Source organism: Cebus imitator, unplaced genomic scaffold (genome assembly GCF_001604975.1).
Source record: "Cebus imitator isolate Cc_AM_T3 unplaced genomic scaffold, Cebus_imitator-1.0 Scaffold13, whole genome shotgun sequence".
NCBI lineage: Eukaryota > Metazoa > Chordata > Mammalia > Primates > Cebidae > Cebus > Cebus imitator.
This window is the reverse complement of record NW_016107328.1, coordinates 6,215,323-6,228,832: the sequence shown is the minus strand read 5'-3', so window position 1 is coordinate 6,228,832 and position 13,510 is coordinate 6,215,323. Positions and strand designations below refer to the sequence as shown.

The window sequence follows — 13,510 nt, the reverse complement described above, 5'->3', positions numbered from 1 at the left end:
GTTACATATTAAACATCTATGCAAACTCGTAAAATTCAGGAATTACAATCCTTTGTACTCAGCAGAATACAAAAAAAAAATACAAACAATATATTAAAATTACTCATGACAATATTATTCTTCCCAAGTACAGGTTACTACTTACCAAGAGTTCAGAAGTTCCTAATTTGTCTAGTTCCAAAGACTGAATGCGAGAAATATGAACCCCCATTTCCCTATGGATGCCGGAACATTCTATACAGGTCAAAATACCCAAATTGGTTGAAAGCCAGGTAGGTTCTGTGGAAAGAATTTTGAAGACAATGAAACAAACAAGACATTTAATTTTAGTGTGCCAACTACAGAGGAAGCTCAAACAACAGCAGTACAACTTGTTAAGAACCATGAAGGAAAGACTTAAATAAAAGAAATGGACTCTTGTGGTTTAGCCTGGGGACTACTCTAACAGTTTCCTTTTGATACTGAAACGCAAACAAGATTAAACACTTTATCCTTGTGAAAATGTGAGAAAGGCTTTTCTTACGAGATCCTATGCAATACCTTTAGGACTTGTGAGAGATGTTCCCTCACTGCCACTATCACCTCTGACAGTGATGGACTGAATGAAGGTCTATGAAGTACTGCTCACAGGTGAATGGATTCTATAGCCATCATTAACCTCCACGTTGTATCTAACGTTAACCCACCAGTTCGTGGTCACGGCTTCCCCATGAGCACCTCTTAGTAATAAGACAGCTGTAAATAATGAACACCAAATGTTTAGGGATCTAAGGCCTTTTTTTCTACAACCTCCTATGGCCCTAGAACAGTGGGAACTATTACTTCTATGTTAGCAAAATCCTCAGTGTTCTTTCTCTGGGTCAAGCTTCTTTCTGACTGGTCAATGCCTGAGATTTTACTACGTGTCTGCCATTCCCTGACACTATGTGTGTCACTATCATACATGTACACAATAATGGCAGAAAATCTGAGACTTTTCTCTGAGCTCCTTATGGCACCTTGTGTAGAAAATCCAGTTTCACAAGTAAAAGAGTAAAAAAGGTATATAGTGCTTAAGAACACCACGTCTGCATCCTGGTTCTGACCCCTACTAGCTGTGTGACCTTAAGCAAGTCATTCAACCTCTCTGAGTCCTAGTTTCCTCACCTGTAAAATGGGAAAATGGGAATATTAGGATCTTGCTCACAGGGCTTCTACAAAGATTCAGTGAGATAAGCAAAACACCTAGCACGATTCTCAATATGGTAGGGGCATTCAATGTTAGCTGCTGCCAATACATAGATAATATAGCGCTATTTGAAAATAAAAGTTTGGGAGACAGTGGTATAGAGCTTAGGGAGGGTTTGGCTGAGTAGGAAGGAAGGAAAATCATGTACCACATGTCAGTTAATTTCACATAAACCATTTCTTTCTCTTTTTTTTGAGATGGAGTCTCGCTCTGTCACCCAGGCTAGAGTGCAATGGCGTGATCTTGGCTCACTGTAACCTTTGCCTCCTGGATTCAGATGATTCTTCTGCCTTAGCGTCCCGAGTAGCTGGGATTACAGGTGCTTGCAAACTTGTCCAGCTAGTTTTTGTATTTTTACCATGTTGGGCAGGCTGGTCTCTTAACTCCTGACCTCAAGTGATCTGCCCGCCTCAGCAAAGTGCTAGTATTACAGGTATGAGCCACCGTGCCATAGAAAGAGACTGACCCATTTTTTTAGGATAAGGAAACTACGAATCAGAATAGTAGAGGGACTTGGTGTGAGATTGTCCAGGCTGTGAGTGGCAGACTGTGATACAAAATATGGACTCCATGCCCCCTACTCTCTCCATAACGTCCATGGTGTTTATATACCTGGACCTTATAGGAAAGGTAGTATTTTGGCAGTGACATCTAGGAGAGCAAGAGGGGCTTTCCAGGTAGAGAAAACAGCAAGGTAAAAGCAGCTCAGCGGTGGGAATTATCATGTTGGGAATGTGTTGTGTGTGTGTATGTGGGTGTGTCCACTGGGGTTAAGGCTTTTCAATAACTAGATCATTTTATATTCTACAGAAAGAGAAAGGATGTTGTAAAAGCTGGTTCAAATGTGGGACAAAAACCTGATGAGCCACAATCGCAGCAAATGTCATTTCCTGGGAGCCGCTGGACATCCTCAATAATGGCTTTTGTCAGGTCTTCCAGGCTGTTCTCTCCTGCACTCTGCTCTCCACGGAAGGCCATGGTTAGGGCCTCTTCTTTGCTATTTGTCAACACTGATATCCATCTGTTGGCAAAAACATAAGAGGAAAAAGGCCTTTATAAGAGCATGGACATTGTTTTCTTCCTCCACTGCTAAAAAATCTACTTTTGTCAAGTAATTCTGAAAGAGAAACCCCCCCTTCCAAAATAGCAATAAAGCGAGGAAAAACGAATAAATCCAACTTGAAGGAAAGTGAGAGTTAAAGAATAGAAAGTTACACATAGGGGAAAATGAGAGATGAGAGGAGCAGATGAGTGAGAAAAGTAAAATATCAATATAACTGAGGACTTGCACGAATATACAAGGAGACTGAATTTCAGCGTGGGCATATGGAATAAAGGGAATGTTGGAATGGAGAGGACTCAATGAGGGACCCATTCAATGCAAGGATGAGAAAACAATGATGAGGAATGGACAGGGGACAGGAAAAGGAGTTTAGCAAAAGGTATCTGTTTTCTGCAAGACTATGTCAGTGGGGACACTTAATAGTGAAAATGAAGAGATATTTCATTAGGAGCCACAAAAATTTATGCTTATGATAAAGTCATATTAACATGGAAATATGACATTTATAATATTAAATGAAGAGTGCAGGGTATTTACTTATATACAAAATGACTACCATATGTCCCAAACAAAATAACCCTTTGCTACTAAAATAACCTAAAAATCCAACAACAGGGTGTTGATTAATAAGGCATGAAATAACCACAAAGGAGAACAGTTAAGTGGGCATTAAAGTGTACAATTTCAAATGATTTTTGATGCTCATAATGATTTCAAATGCTCATAATATAGTGTTTTGTGAAATCAACAACCAAAAAATCTATTATATGACTGATATGGTTTGGATTTGTGCCCCCACCCAAATCTCATCTTGAATTGTAATCCCCATAATCCCCACGTATCTGGGGAGAGACCCATGGTGGGAGGTGACTGGATCATGGAGGTGGTTTCCCTCACGCTGTTCTCATGATAGTGAGTGAGTTCTCATGAGATCTGATAGTTTTATAAGGGGCTCTTCCCCCTTTGTTCCACACACTTCTCTCTCCCGCTGCCATGTGAAGACAGGCTTATTTGCTTCCCTTCCATCATAATTCTAACTTTCCTGAGGTCTCCTCAGCCATGTGGAACTGTGAGTCAGTTAAACTTCTTTCTTTTATAAATTACCCAGTCTTGGGTATTTCTTTATAGCAGTATGAGAACAGACTAACATAATCATATAATCCCAAATTTAAATATATGTATGTATTAAAGGCCAAAAATAATTTCACCAATATGTCAATAGTGGTTGTCTCTGAGTAATTTTCTGCAGAAAACAATTGATAGAGGATTGCTTGACTTTGTGCTTTCTATAATTTTTCAAAACTATAATGAGCTTGTATTACTTTCGTGAATGAGAAAAAAGTCGTTTACTTTTTATTCTTCTTCTCATTTCTTTTTTGAGACAGAGTTTTGCTCTTGTTGCCCAAGCTGGAGTGCAGTGGCGCAATCTTGGCTCACCACAAACTCCGCCTCCTGGCTTCAAGCGATTCTCCTGCCTCAGCCTCTGGATTAGCTGCAATTACAGGCATGTGCCGCCATGCCTGCTAATTTTGTACTTTTAGTAGAGATGGGGTTTTTCCATGTTGGTCAGGCTGGTCTTGAACTCCTGCCCTCAGGTGACCCACCTGTTTTGGCCTCCCAAAATGCTGGGAATATAGGCATGAGCCACTGCACCTGGCTGCCAAAGTTATTTTTTAAAAAGAAAAGGAAGAACATTTCCAAACCACTGTAGTTTTGTTTTGTTTTCTTAGTTACTACATAGACAGCTAATGTTTATTCTCAATAGGCAATATAAAGGTTTAGAACCGAGTCTCCCATTTTTTCGTATATCACTCAATAAAATGGATATGAAACAAAGCACTATACAAAAGGCTTTGAATAATAGTGATAGCATAATAATCAAAAAACAAATTATGTTTTTGGAGTATGTGAATAATGCAAGTCACACCTTTGACTCTAGGTGGCGCTCACCTTCAGTATGTTGGGAGAAATACAATTAACTTCTACTGTAATGCGGAAAACTGAACATTTCAAAACCAACGGTCTAGGAATTTGATGTGGCAGGAACGGGGGGATTTAGCAACTTTTAGAAGATTAAACAGTATTTTTTCTAACAGTTAATCTCAAGTTAGAAACTAGAAATTGTTTTGTTAAAAACAACTCAAGAACCTGGGTTCAACAGGACTGATCACTGCATTCTATCAGCGACACTGATGTTACTGGATTTTTCACTTGACTGCAAAGCCTCTATTTTGCTTTCTTCTGGCATTATAGAATTTGGCTAATATTGGCCAGTATCCAATATGTACCAAATACTTACAACTTTTTGACATACAGATTGTGCACCCCAAATTCAAAATCCAAAACACTTGTGGTCCCAAGCATTTCAAATAAGGGATATTCAACCTGTAGAATCTTCCAACATGCCTCTCAGTTAGGGTTTATAACACTTTATACATGAGGAAACTGGAGTTATATGACTTGCCTAAGGTCCTAGGCTGGATTGTGTCAGACCAGATGAAGATAAGAAAATACTTTTGTTGACTCACTTTATCAGAGTTCCTTCCATTTGCCTCTTTACTCGGGAGCTCATGACAAATGAAGTTTGTCATGATAATCAGAAAAAAATATATTTAAAGGATAATTTTCTAGAGAAAATAATTCAAATTTGGCGGAATGAAATGGCTACATTTTAAAAGGACCAAGAATCACAGTGATCATTTATGACAATATTTTTAAACTTTTAAATTATTTTCAAGTAACAAGCATACTCAAAAGCATAAAGAATGCATAATTGTATTTTTAATACTTTAAAAGTCCCTTTGAGTTTTAGAAGATAAAAAATAACTTGGCACAGTGCTAAGGGCTTTACATATCTTATCCTCTCAAAGTCCTGCAATTGAGGTACATAATCCCATATTACTGATGAGAAGACTGAAGCCAGATGATGTGCCTAAGGTTAAAAAGCCACTAACCACAATAGTGAATGTATGCAGTTGTAGCTATTGGGAGGCTGAAGCGGGAGGATTGTTGTAGCCTAGGAGTTGAAGTCCAGACTGGGCAACATAGAGAGATCTTGTCTCTCTCTCTTTTTTTTTTTTTTAAACCACTAAATAGCAGAGCCTGGATTAGAAGCCAAATGAGTCTAACATGTACCTGCTCTTTGTATACTTTCCTCAGTGAGAAGGAACTTTTTCATTCAATTTCTTCAAACGCTTTCATATGAAAATAAACTTAATGCAGTGAAAACTGCCTCTATGTAACCTGGAGGTAAGTGGAGAACTGTGGCTTCCCTCTGGAGCATGTGCTTTCTTTGTGGACTGCCATTACCTCCTATATCACTCAGAACAAAGTTCCCCTGTCACTATCGGCACCCAAAGAGAATGCAGGCTGGGCACTGTAGCTCATGTCTGTAATCCCAGCACTTTGTGGGGTCGAGGTGGAAGGATGGCTTAAGCTCAGGAGTTTGAGACCAGCCTGGGTAACAACAGCAAGACCTCATGGCTACTGACAAAAAAAAAAAAAAAAAAAAAAAAAAATTAGCTGGGCATGGCGATGAATGCTTGTAGCACTAGCTACTTGGAAGGCTGAGACAGGAGGATCACTTGAGCCTGGGAGACAGGCTGCGTGCGAATGAGCTATAAACACACCACTGCACTCCAGTGTGTGTGACAGAGTGAGACCTCGTCTCAAAAATAAAACAAAACTACAAAGTGCAAAATGTACAGCTTCAAGATGGGCCAAGTAATTCTTTTACTGAAAAATGTTAAACCTCATGGGCAGGAAACCAATATCTAACAAAACTGGGACTGAATTACCTGTAAGTCCTAAGAGTAAATAAAATATTGAAGGCCTGAGTTTGAGTCACAAGGGAACAAAGAGAAAGTGGTTGTGTTCCCTGCCTCACCCAAATTACTCACCTGTGTTCCACTTAGGGCTTTGAGAAATGGAAACGAGGAGGAGAGAATGAAATCAGAGAAGGATAAACAATATTCCAAGGTGACTGTGGAATCCTGTCTGGCTTCAAATCCTAGCTTACTAGGACTTTTACCATGGGCATCTTGTGCCTCTGTTTCCTCCTTTGCAAACTAGGGACAAAAGTCAGGGCTGTAAGAATTAATAAGACAGTAACATCTCAATAAAAATTACCATTTTCATTATAAACAGTACCTCTTCCTGAATCTGTGGGTGGAGGGACAGCCCTCTGACTTCTTCCTTTCTCATTTGACTTCAGTCACCTTCTAGTCCACCAACTCTATACTCATAACACCAAGTCATCAATCACTTCCTTCCTATTCCATCCTCCTGCTTCTGAGCCATCAGAGCCTCCTACCCGGAGTGTAGAGTATTTATAACCTTCCCCTAAGTTCGTGAGCCAGCTTAGGCTTACCCTCCTCCAGGAAGTCATCTCTGGGCAACAGCCCCAGGAAGCCATGACGGTGTGTGCCCTGAGTCTGTTCCTTCAGCTCATGGTCTCCTCTCCTTACACTTAGCACCTGCACTATATCACACTGACAACCTCCTTCAGTAGAGATGCAGTTCCTTCAGGGCAGGGGCTCCATCTCATTTAATGTATTCTCAAGGCTTTGCATAGTCTTGTCATACAGCTGACATTCATTAAATATTCAAATAATGAATTGCTATTTAGATCTTTCCCCTCCTTTTCCTTTGTCTCTCTACCTTCTCTCTCACCTTTCTTTCCCCATCCTGTTCCTTCCATCTCTGTATCTTTTCTACCCATGTTCTATTTTCTCTCTGATGCTTTATCATTTCTTCTTTGAAATGGGAAAAGGGTAAAATTCCCCATAGAAGACTGTGTGTACATGAGCAAAAGCAAAAGCAAAAGCAAGTAAGCAAGTGGAAGAGAGAAAAGAGGTGAGTGTAAGGCAAAAAGGGTATAAGAAGAATTCTGGGACCCTCTAGAAATAAAAGAGGAAAGAAATGAGAGGAACATAGCATTTATTGTGTGCCACTAATGGGACAGGAAGTTTGACAGTTTATGAAACTCAGTCCAAATTACCCCAAGTACTCGTTAGAAATTAAAAAAAAAAAAAAAAAAGTGAACACCAATAGCCCACTTTAACAAAAACATCCCTCTCCCAGGCAGCTGAGATTTGTAATAGTCACACATTGCCTTTTTCAGTCTAGGCTATAAGAAAGAAGATGGCATAACTGTTCATTTACTGTTCTCCATTGGTCTTGACTTACCTATGGAGTAGCCCCAACACCCTCAACACTAGGCATACTGTGCCCCAGATGTTGGGGCTACTCTCTGGATCAATCAGGTTGCAGGAAGAAGGTATCAATCTCTGCTATCCAGGTAAGGGAAGGTGTGCCCTAACTTGGATACTTTTTTAAACACTGTCTCTGGCTCAGGACCAGGGACAGTGTTTAAAAAAGGGGCCAGGGACTGTCTAAGGTTGCATACCTGGTCAGGTTAGTGCAGGACTCCAGTGATACCAAACCTGGTCCTGGCCACTTTATCAGGTTCCCTTTAATTGACTGTCTACCCCAGTGAAAGGCATCTGCCAGTGTTCCTTCCTTCAGAACCCGGCTCTCCTGCTTCTCTTTACAGTAACGGTCAAGCGTCCAGGTAGGCTGGCTGATATGTTTGGCCACCAAAAACTGAGCAAAGGCTCCTCCTGAGGGCAAGGAATGTGATTTAAACATGCATAAGGCACAGTCTTGCCCTCAAAAAGCTCTTGGTCTCTACAGGGCTGCAGACATGCACCAGAGGATCACAGAGGGGTACGAAGAAGCCATGGGCAGATAGTAGGGAGCAATAACCCCAGAGAGGGTGGGGCTAAAGCAGAATCTTGCTGGAGATACCAGAACTTGCTGAGTAGACAAGAGGGAGAACCACAGACAGAGAGAAGAGCAACATGTGACAGCCCATGGGCGAGAAAGAAGCGTGGAGCCACCAGGGGAAGTTCTTACAAATGAAAGGAAAATGTTGATATATATAGTAAAGAGAGAGGTGCTTTTTCAATCCAAGGCATGGCACCATTATTTCAAAACTACTTACGCTACATAGTCCTGCTCATCTTCTGCCTGAAAGTGATATGTTCTATTATCTAAAATTAAAAAAGGAAAAATAAGTAAAACCATGAAAAGCAGGGTTCTTTCAGGTATAACACAAATTTAAGTTCCTGGGGGGAAAAAAAAAAAAAACCCAGTAAAAGTAGGATTTTAATGTTATTGTAGTGTTACAGCAGTATTAGCCAGGTGCCTTGTGTATATTATTGCTAATCTTCACAAAAGCCTTTTCTGTGTCTCATTTTACAGATGAAAAAACTGAGGATCCAAAAGGTTCAGTGACTTATACAAGGTCACACAGCAATAAAATAGCTACATGATTCATTCTGTCAAGATATCTTAAGTGCAACAAGAATGCAATAAAATAACCACAAATACCATGCAAACATCTGGCACCGCTTTTGAATAAACAGTGAGGAGAGAGGAAGGTCCTATTTGATCCAAATGGGTTTTCCTGATAAACTGGAGAGTGCCAGCTAATTCAGCATTTTCTGTTTCACTTTCAATTCAACTGTTACTGTGCTTTCTTTTTTAAATCTCCTTTTCAGAAATGATTCATTTACTGTTCTCCATTGATCTTGACTTACCTACGGAGTAGCCCCAACACCCTCAACACTAGGCATACTGTGCCCCAGATGTTGGGGCTACTCTCTGGATCAATCAGGTTGCAGGAAGAAGGGCTCAATCTCTGCTATCCAGGTAAGGGAAGGCGTGCCCTAACTTGGATACTTTGGGCAGGTGTACATGAGGGAAGCTCTTTCTTAACATTCAGGATTTCAAGAACGCTTCAACATATTCAGGTCAAACTAATACATCCTGAGCACTTCCTGTGTGACAGGCTAGGCATTCATATCCTTCATCTCCCCTGGAGAGAGAGACAACGTGTATGTCAAAGAACACATCATGCTCATGGCTGTAATCCCAACACTTTGGGAGGTTGAGGCAGGAGGACTGCCTAAGCCTAGGAGTTCAAGACCAGCTTCAGCAACATAGGGAGATCCTGCCTCCACCAAAAAATTAAAAATTGGCCAGGTATAGTGGCATGCACCTGTGGTCCCAGCTATTTGGGAGGCTGAAGGAGAAGGGTCACTTGAGCCTGGGTGGCTGAAGCTGCAGTGAGCTGTGGTTGCCACCACTGGAGTCCAGCCTCGGTGACAGAGTAAGACTCTGTCTCAAAAACAAACAAAAACCAAAACAAAACAATAAAGAACATGCCATGGGTGGCAGTGCCTGAGAGCCTTGGTTGGGTCTCTGCTTTATTGCTGTGTGACCTTGTGTAGCTCACTGGACCTCCTGGAGTCTCAGTTTTTTCTTCTGTAAAGGGAAAACTGATAAGGCTTTTGTGAAGATAAGCAATAATGTATTTAACAGATAAGGCTTTTGTGAGGATTAGCAATAATACTTTTTTTTTTTCCACTTGGCATGTAACAGATGCTCTGTAACTGACAACTATTAGTAATAACCTATATATTCTCATAACTAGGGGCTCTTGGCTTTTTGAAGTCATAAAATAATTCCAAATTTTCATATTTCTTTCTTACCAATAACCCAAGAAATCTCTTGGTCATGAAAACCACAGGGAATCTAAACTTCATATAGATGCTGCAGAATACAGCTTACACTACATCTAAAGAGCCTCATGACTGATTCCATCTTTTGGGTCAGGACTCCTGAGCTTCCATTCACACAACTGCATCAAAAGGGTTTCAAAGGTCAGGAAAATATTTCTGTGCTTCTATACACAGATCACACACTTTGGCTGTTGGCCTGCCTTGCTGGGCTGTGATAGAGAAGGGGGGATATTTAAGATGAGTGTTGCAGGATTTCAGGATATTCATGAGAGTCACTTCACTGGCTCTGTCATCCTCTCTTTAGAAAAAGAGGTCCTCTCAGCTACAGTGTGGGTCGATAAGCATACCCATGGGAGCTGGCCTAGAGGAAAAACATCTTCCCCCAACTTTCTATACACTGTGAAAGCACAGGCTACAGGCTGTGGGGTGGGTAGCTCATTATGCTCTCTCATCACAAGAGAAAAACAAGCTCTGAACCATGAAGTAGAAAAGTGATAGGGTGCAGTGCCATCAATTCACGAAGGTTGAAGGCAATTCTGCTTGGAAGCAAAAAAATGATTTTTCCTTTAGGAGCCAGATTTTGCAGGGATATAACTCTGGGCAAATTCGTTGTACATAGATATTGGCATACCTGCATTCCCAAGTCTACATCAGTGCTTCTTAACCACAGGTGCACATTACAATCACCTAGGGGCTTTTTTTGTTTGTTTGTTTAAACTATGTCTGGGCCTTATACCAACAACTGTGATTCAGTAGATCTAAGAGAGAAATGGGAATATACTTAGAAACATCTTTCCAAGGGGATAAAGCTGTGTACTCACAGTCAAGCACTGGTCTAGTTCTATGTACAAATACTAGATTCTATTCTACTGCTGGTCAGATCTGACACTGCCTTGTCAACTGCAGGTGGGCTCAGTGGAAATTCAGAGACCTGGGGCATCTTTCCAGAGCTGCACATGCAGGAATAACAAGAACCTGTTCAAATGCCAACTCTGAGGAGCCCTGCTTGGAAAAGCTGCTGTTTAAATACCTGGAGAATGAAAATGTGCAGGTGTTAGAAGCCACAATAACCAACTCAGAGAGAGAGAAAAAGGACTCACGTGATATCAAGTCAAAAGATTTTTTGTCTTCGGCATTAGGTTTTACTTGGCAGGTGAGAAGGTTCAACTTAGCTGGTTGCCTGTTAGACTGGAAAAAAAGGGAAAATGGAGAAGTTATATGCAACGCTACTCTCTTGTCTGCAGGCTCAGTGCCCTGCAGGGCAGGTGTTCACAAGGGCTGCTCAGTGGTACAAAAATATATTTTCAGCAATGAAGAAACAGACACTTGAGCATTGTTCAAAGTTTACTGCAAGAATAAATACAAGCTGGTAAGTTTAGTAAAGTTTTATTTATCTCACTTGAACTCTGAATCTCATTAAAGATGGGGAAAAAAATTAGGTGTCCTACTAAATGTCTTTAAACTGTGCATAAATATCCTGGTGATTTTTCAGAATGGAATAAAAAATAATTCACCTTACTTCCAATGAACAGTAGGCATGATCCGCGGAAATGCACCTTTCTGGAACCTACACATACCTAAGCACAAACAGCTGGCACTTTTAACACTGTATCTTACTGTGAAATGTAGCTAAGCTATATTGCATTCATTCATTCAAAATGATCGCAGTTATCAATCATCCCCAAACTGATATTCCAGATACCCATGGATTCAACTAATTTTGGTTGTCATGCAGAATTTACATTGCTTCTCTCAGAAGTACAATGACAATTACTACCTGTGAGGCAGTGCTTAATGAACCCCAATATCTGGGGAGAGAGAAAATCTAAGAAGGATTTAATATAGCTTATCAGGAAATCTCTTGGTCACACATATAAAACAGACCCTACAGTATCCAGATAGTCATGCTAACTTAGCAAGTCTTGCCACATATTAACACTGGGCAAAACACTCTCCTGCCTGCCCATGTCCAAGGTCACATGCTGGACAATGGCTAGGATTCCCCCTTCCTGCAGAAGCTGACCAAGGAATGAAATGTTTGAGTGCCTGGGCTGGGCTGTACTTGAACTTGAGAAGCCTGCAGAAATAAGCAATAAAACTATTTAGTTGGACCTATATCCCTGTCTCAACTGAGAGCTGTGGTTCTCAAAATCCTAGTACCAGGTGCATCTCCAACTGAGGAATTACAATTTTTAGGGAAAAGAAAGGGGGAGGGAGTTAGAGACAAGTCACATCAGTGAGCCAATCAAAGTCGGAAATAGCAGAGATGGCATACAATGAAGACAACTTCAATGACACACTGCCACCTCTCCTAAATAATAGGCATTAAACATTTCTGTTTACCTTCCTTTGCTCTCTGGACCATTTTCAAGATCTTTCTCCCTCTGTGATTTCAATGACATTAGACATAGAAAACAATGCCCTTTGTCCCACATCTATCTGTTCCAAAGCAAACTGCTTTGTGAGAGGAAGTGAGAGACCCAGGGGATTCCGTGTTCAATGCATGTACCTTTGATTTAGAAACGGAACCAGAAGTCAAGTACAAGAGAATTTTGCCTAAGAGAAAACAGTGCTTGGGAAGATTCCTGTACTCCAGAACTTGTCAACAAACCTAGAAGGGGAGCAGGAGCTTGTGGGTCTGCAAATTTTTCTTAGAACAGCTGAAGTTTGAGTTGCTAAAGGCCTCAAGACTCCAAAATCAGAATCTGTAGCCACAAAGCAGACTCAGCCCACTGTAAAAGGAACTGTTAGTTTTACATCTCATCTTTTTGGATATTGATAAAATTGCTGACTTTCTCATATAAATGACAATAACATATGACCACCTGAAAAGGTAGTGACCCAGTTAATGGTGAGAACTCTTGCTACGATATTATGTTCCAATTTGGAACCTGCATTTAAAGAAGGATGCAGAAAAGCTTGGGGAGATCAAGAGATGATTAAAAGGGCGGAAAACAGAAACTCTGAAGATGAGTAAGAAGCATTACTTAGTATAGAGGAGGGAAAGCTAGGGAGTGACTTCATGACCATCTTCAAGTATAAGAAGGTTGTTATCGGGAAGGTTGGGCAGCTGTTTTCCATTAGCTCAGATGAAAAGAAATGTACTCAAATTGCTGAAGAAGATTTGCACAAGACATAAGGCAGAACTACCCATGCTTAAGTTGATTATGCATAACAAGAGGTTTCAGGTCTATTAAGCAGAGAAGAATTGCCTTTGAAAAATTTAATGATTTTTAAGCTGGTCAGGTGCAGTGGCTCATGCCTGTAATCCCAGCACTTTGGGAGACTGAGGCAGGTGGATCACTTGAGGGCAGGGGTTTGAGACCAGCCTGGCCAATGTGGCAAAACCCTGTCTCTACTAAAAATACAAAATTAGCTAAGCATGGTGTTGCATGCCTGTAATCCCAGCTACTCAGGAGGCTGAGGCAGGAGAATCGCATGAGCCTGAAAGGCGGATGTTGCAGTGAGCCAAGCAAGACTGTCTCAAAAGAAAAAAAAAAGGGAAATTTAATATTTTTAGACACTATTCACATTTGAACATAACAGAAGGTTAACTTTATTTTTTTTTATTCTCCCAAAATCTAGGTTTCTCTGGTGTTTCTGAACAATCTTACTAACAGATACAACCAAGAA

General features: G+C 40.7%; 1 protein-coding gene across 4 annotated transcripts in view; it reads right to left on the bottom strand.

The window, feature by feature from the left end:
• ASAP1 (ArfGAP with SH3 domain, ankyrin repeat and PH domain 1) overlaps positions 1–13,510 on the bottom strand; it is a 407,759-nt gene that overhangs the window by 80,439 nt on the left and 313,810 nt on the right. For all 4 annotated transcript variants that reach the window (XM_017499205.2, XM_017499197.2, XM_037728520.1 and 1 more), the window contains 4 exons: positions 10,978–11,065; positions 8,296–8,344; positions 2,086–2,249; positions 146–279 (listed from right to left, as the gene is read on the bottom strand). In XM_017499205.2, the coding sequence (XP_017354694.1) occupies positions 146–279; positions 2,086–2,249; positions 8,296–8,344; positions 10,978–11,065 (435 nt within the window). The remainder of the gene's footprint in view (positions 1–145; positions 280–2,085; positions 2,250–8,295; positions 8,345–10,977; positions 11,066–13,510) is intronic.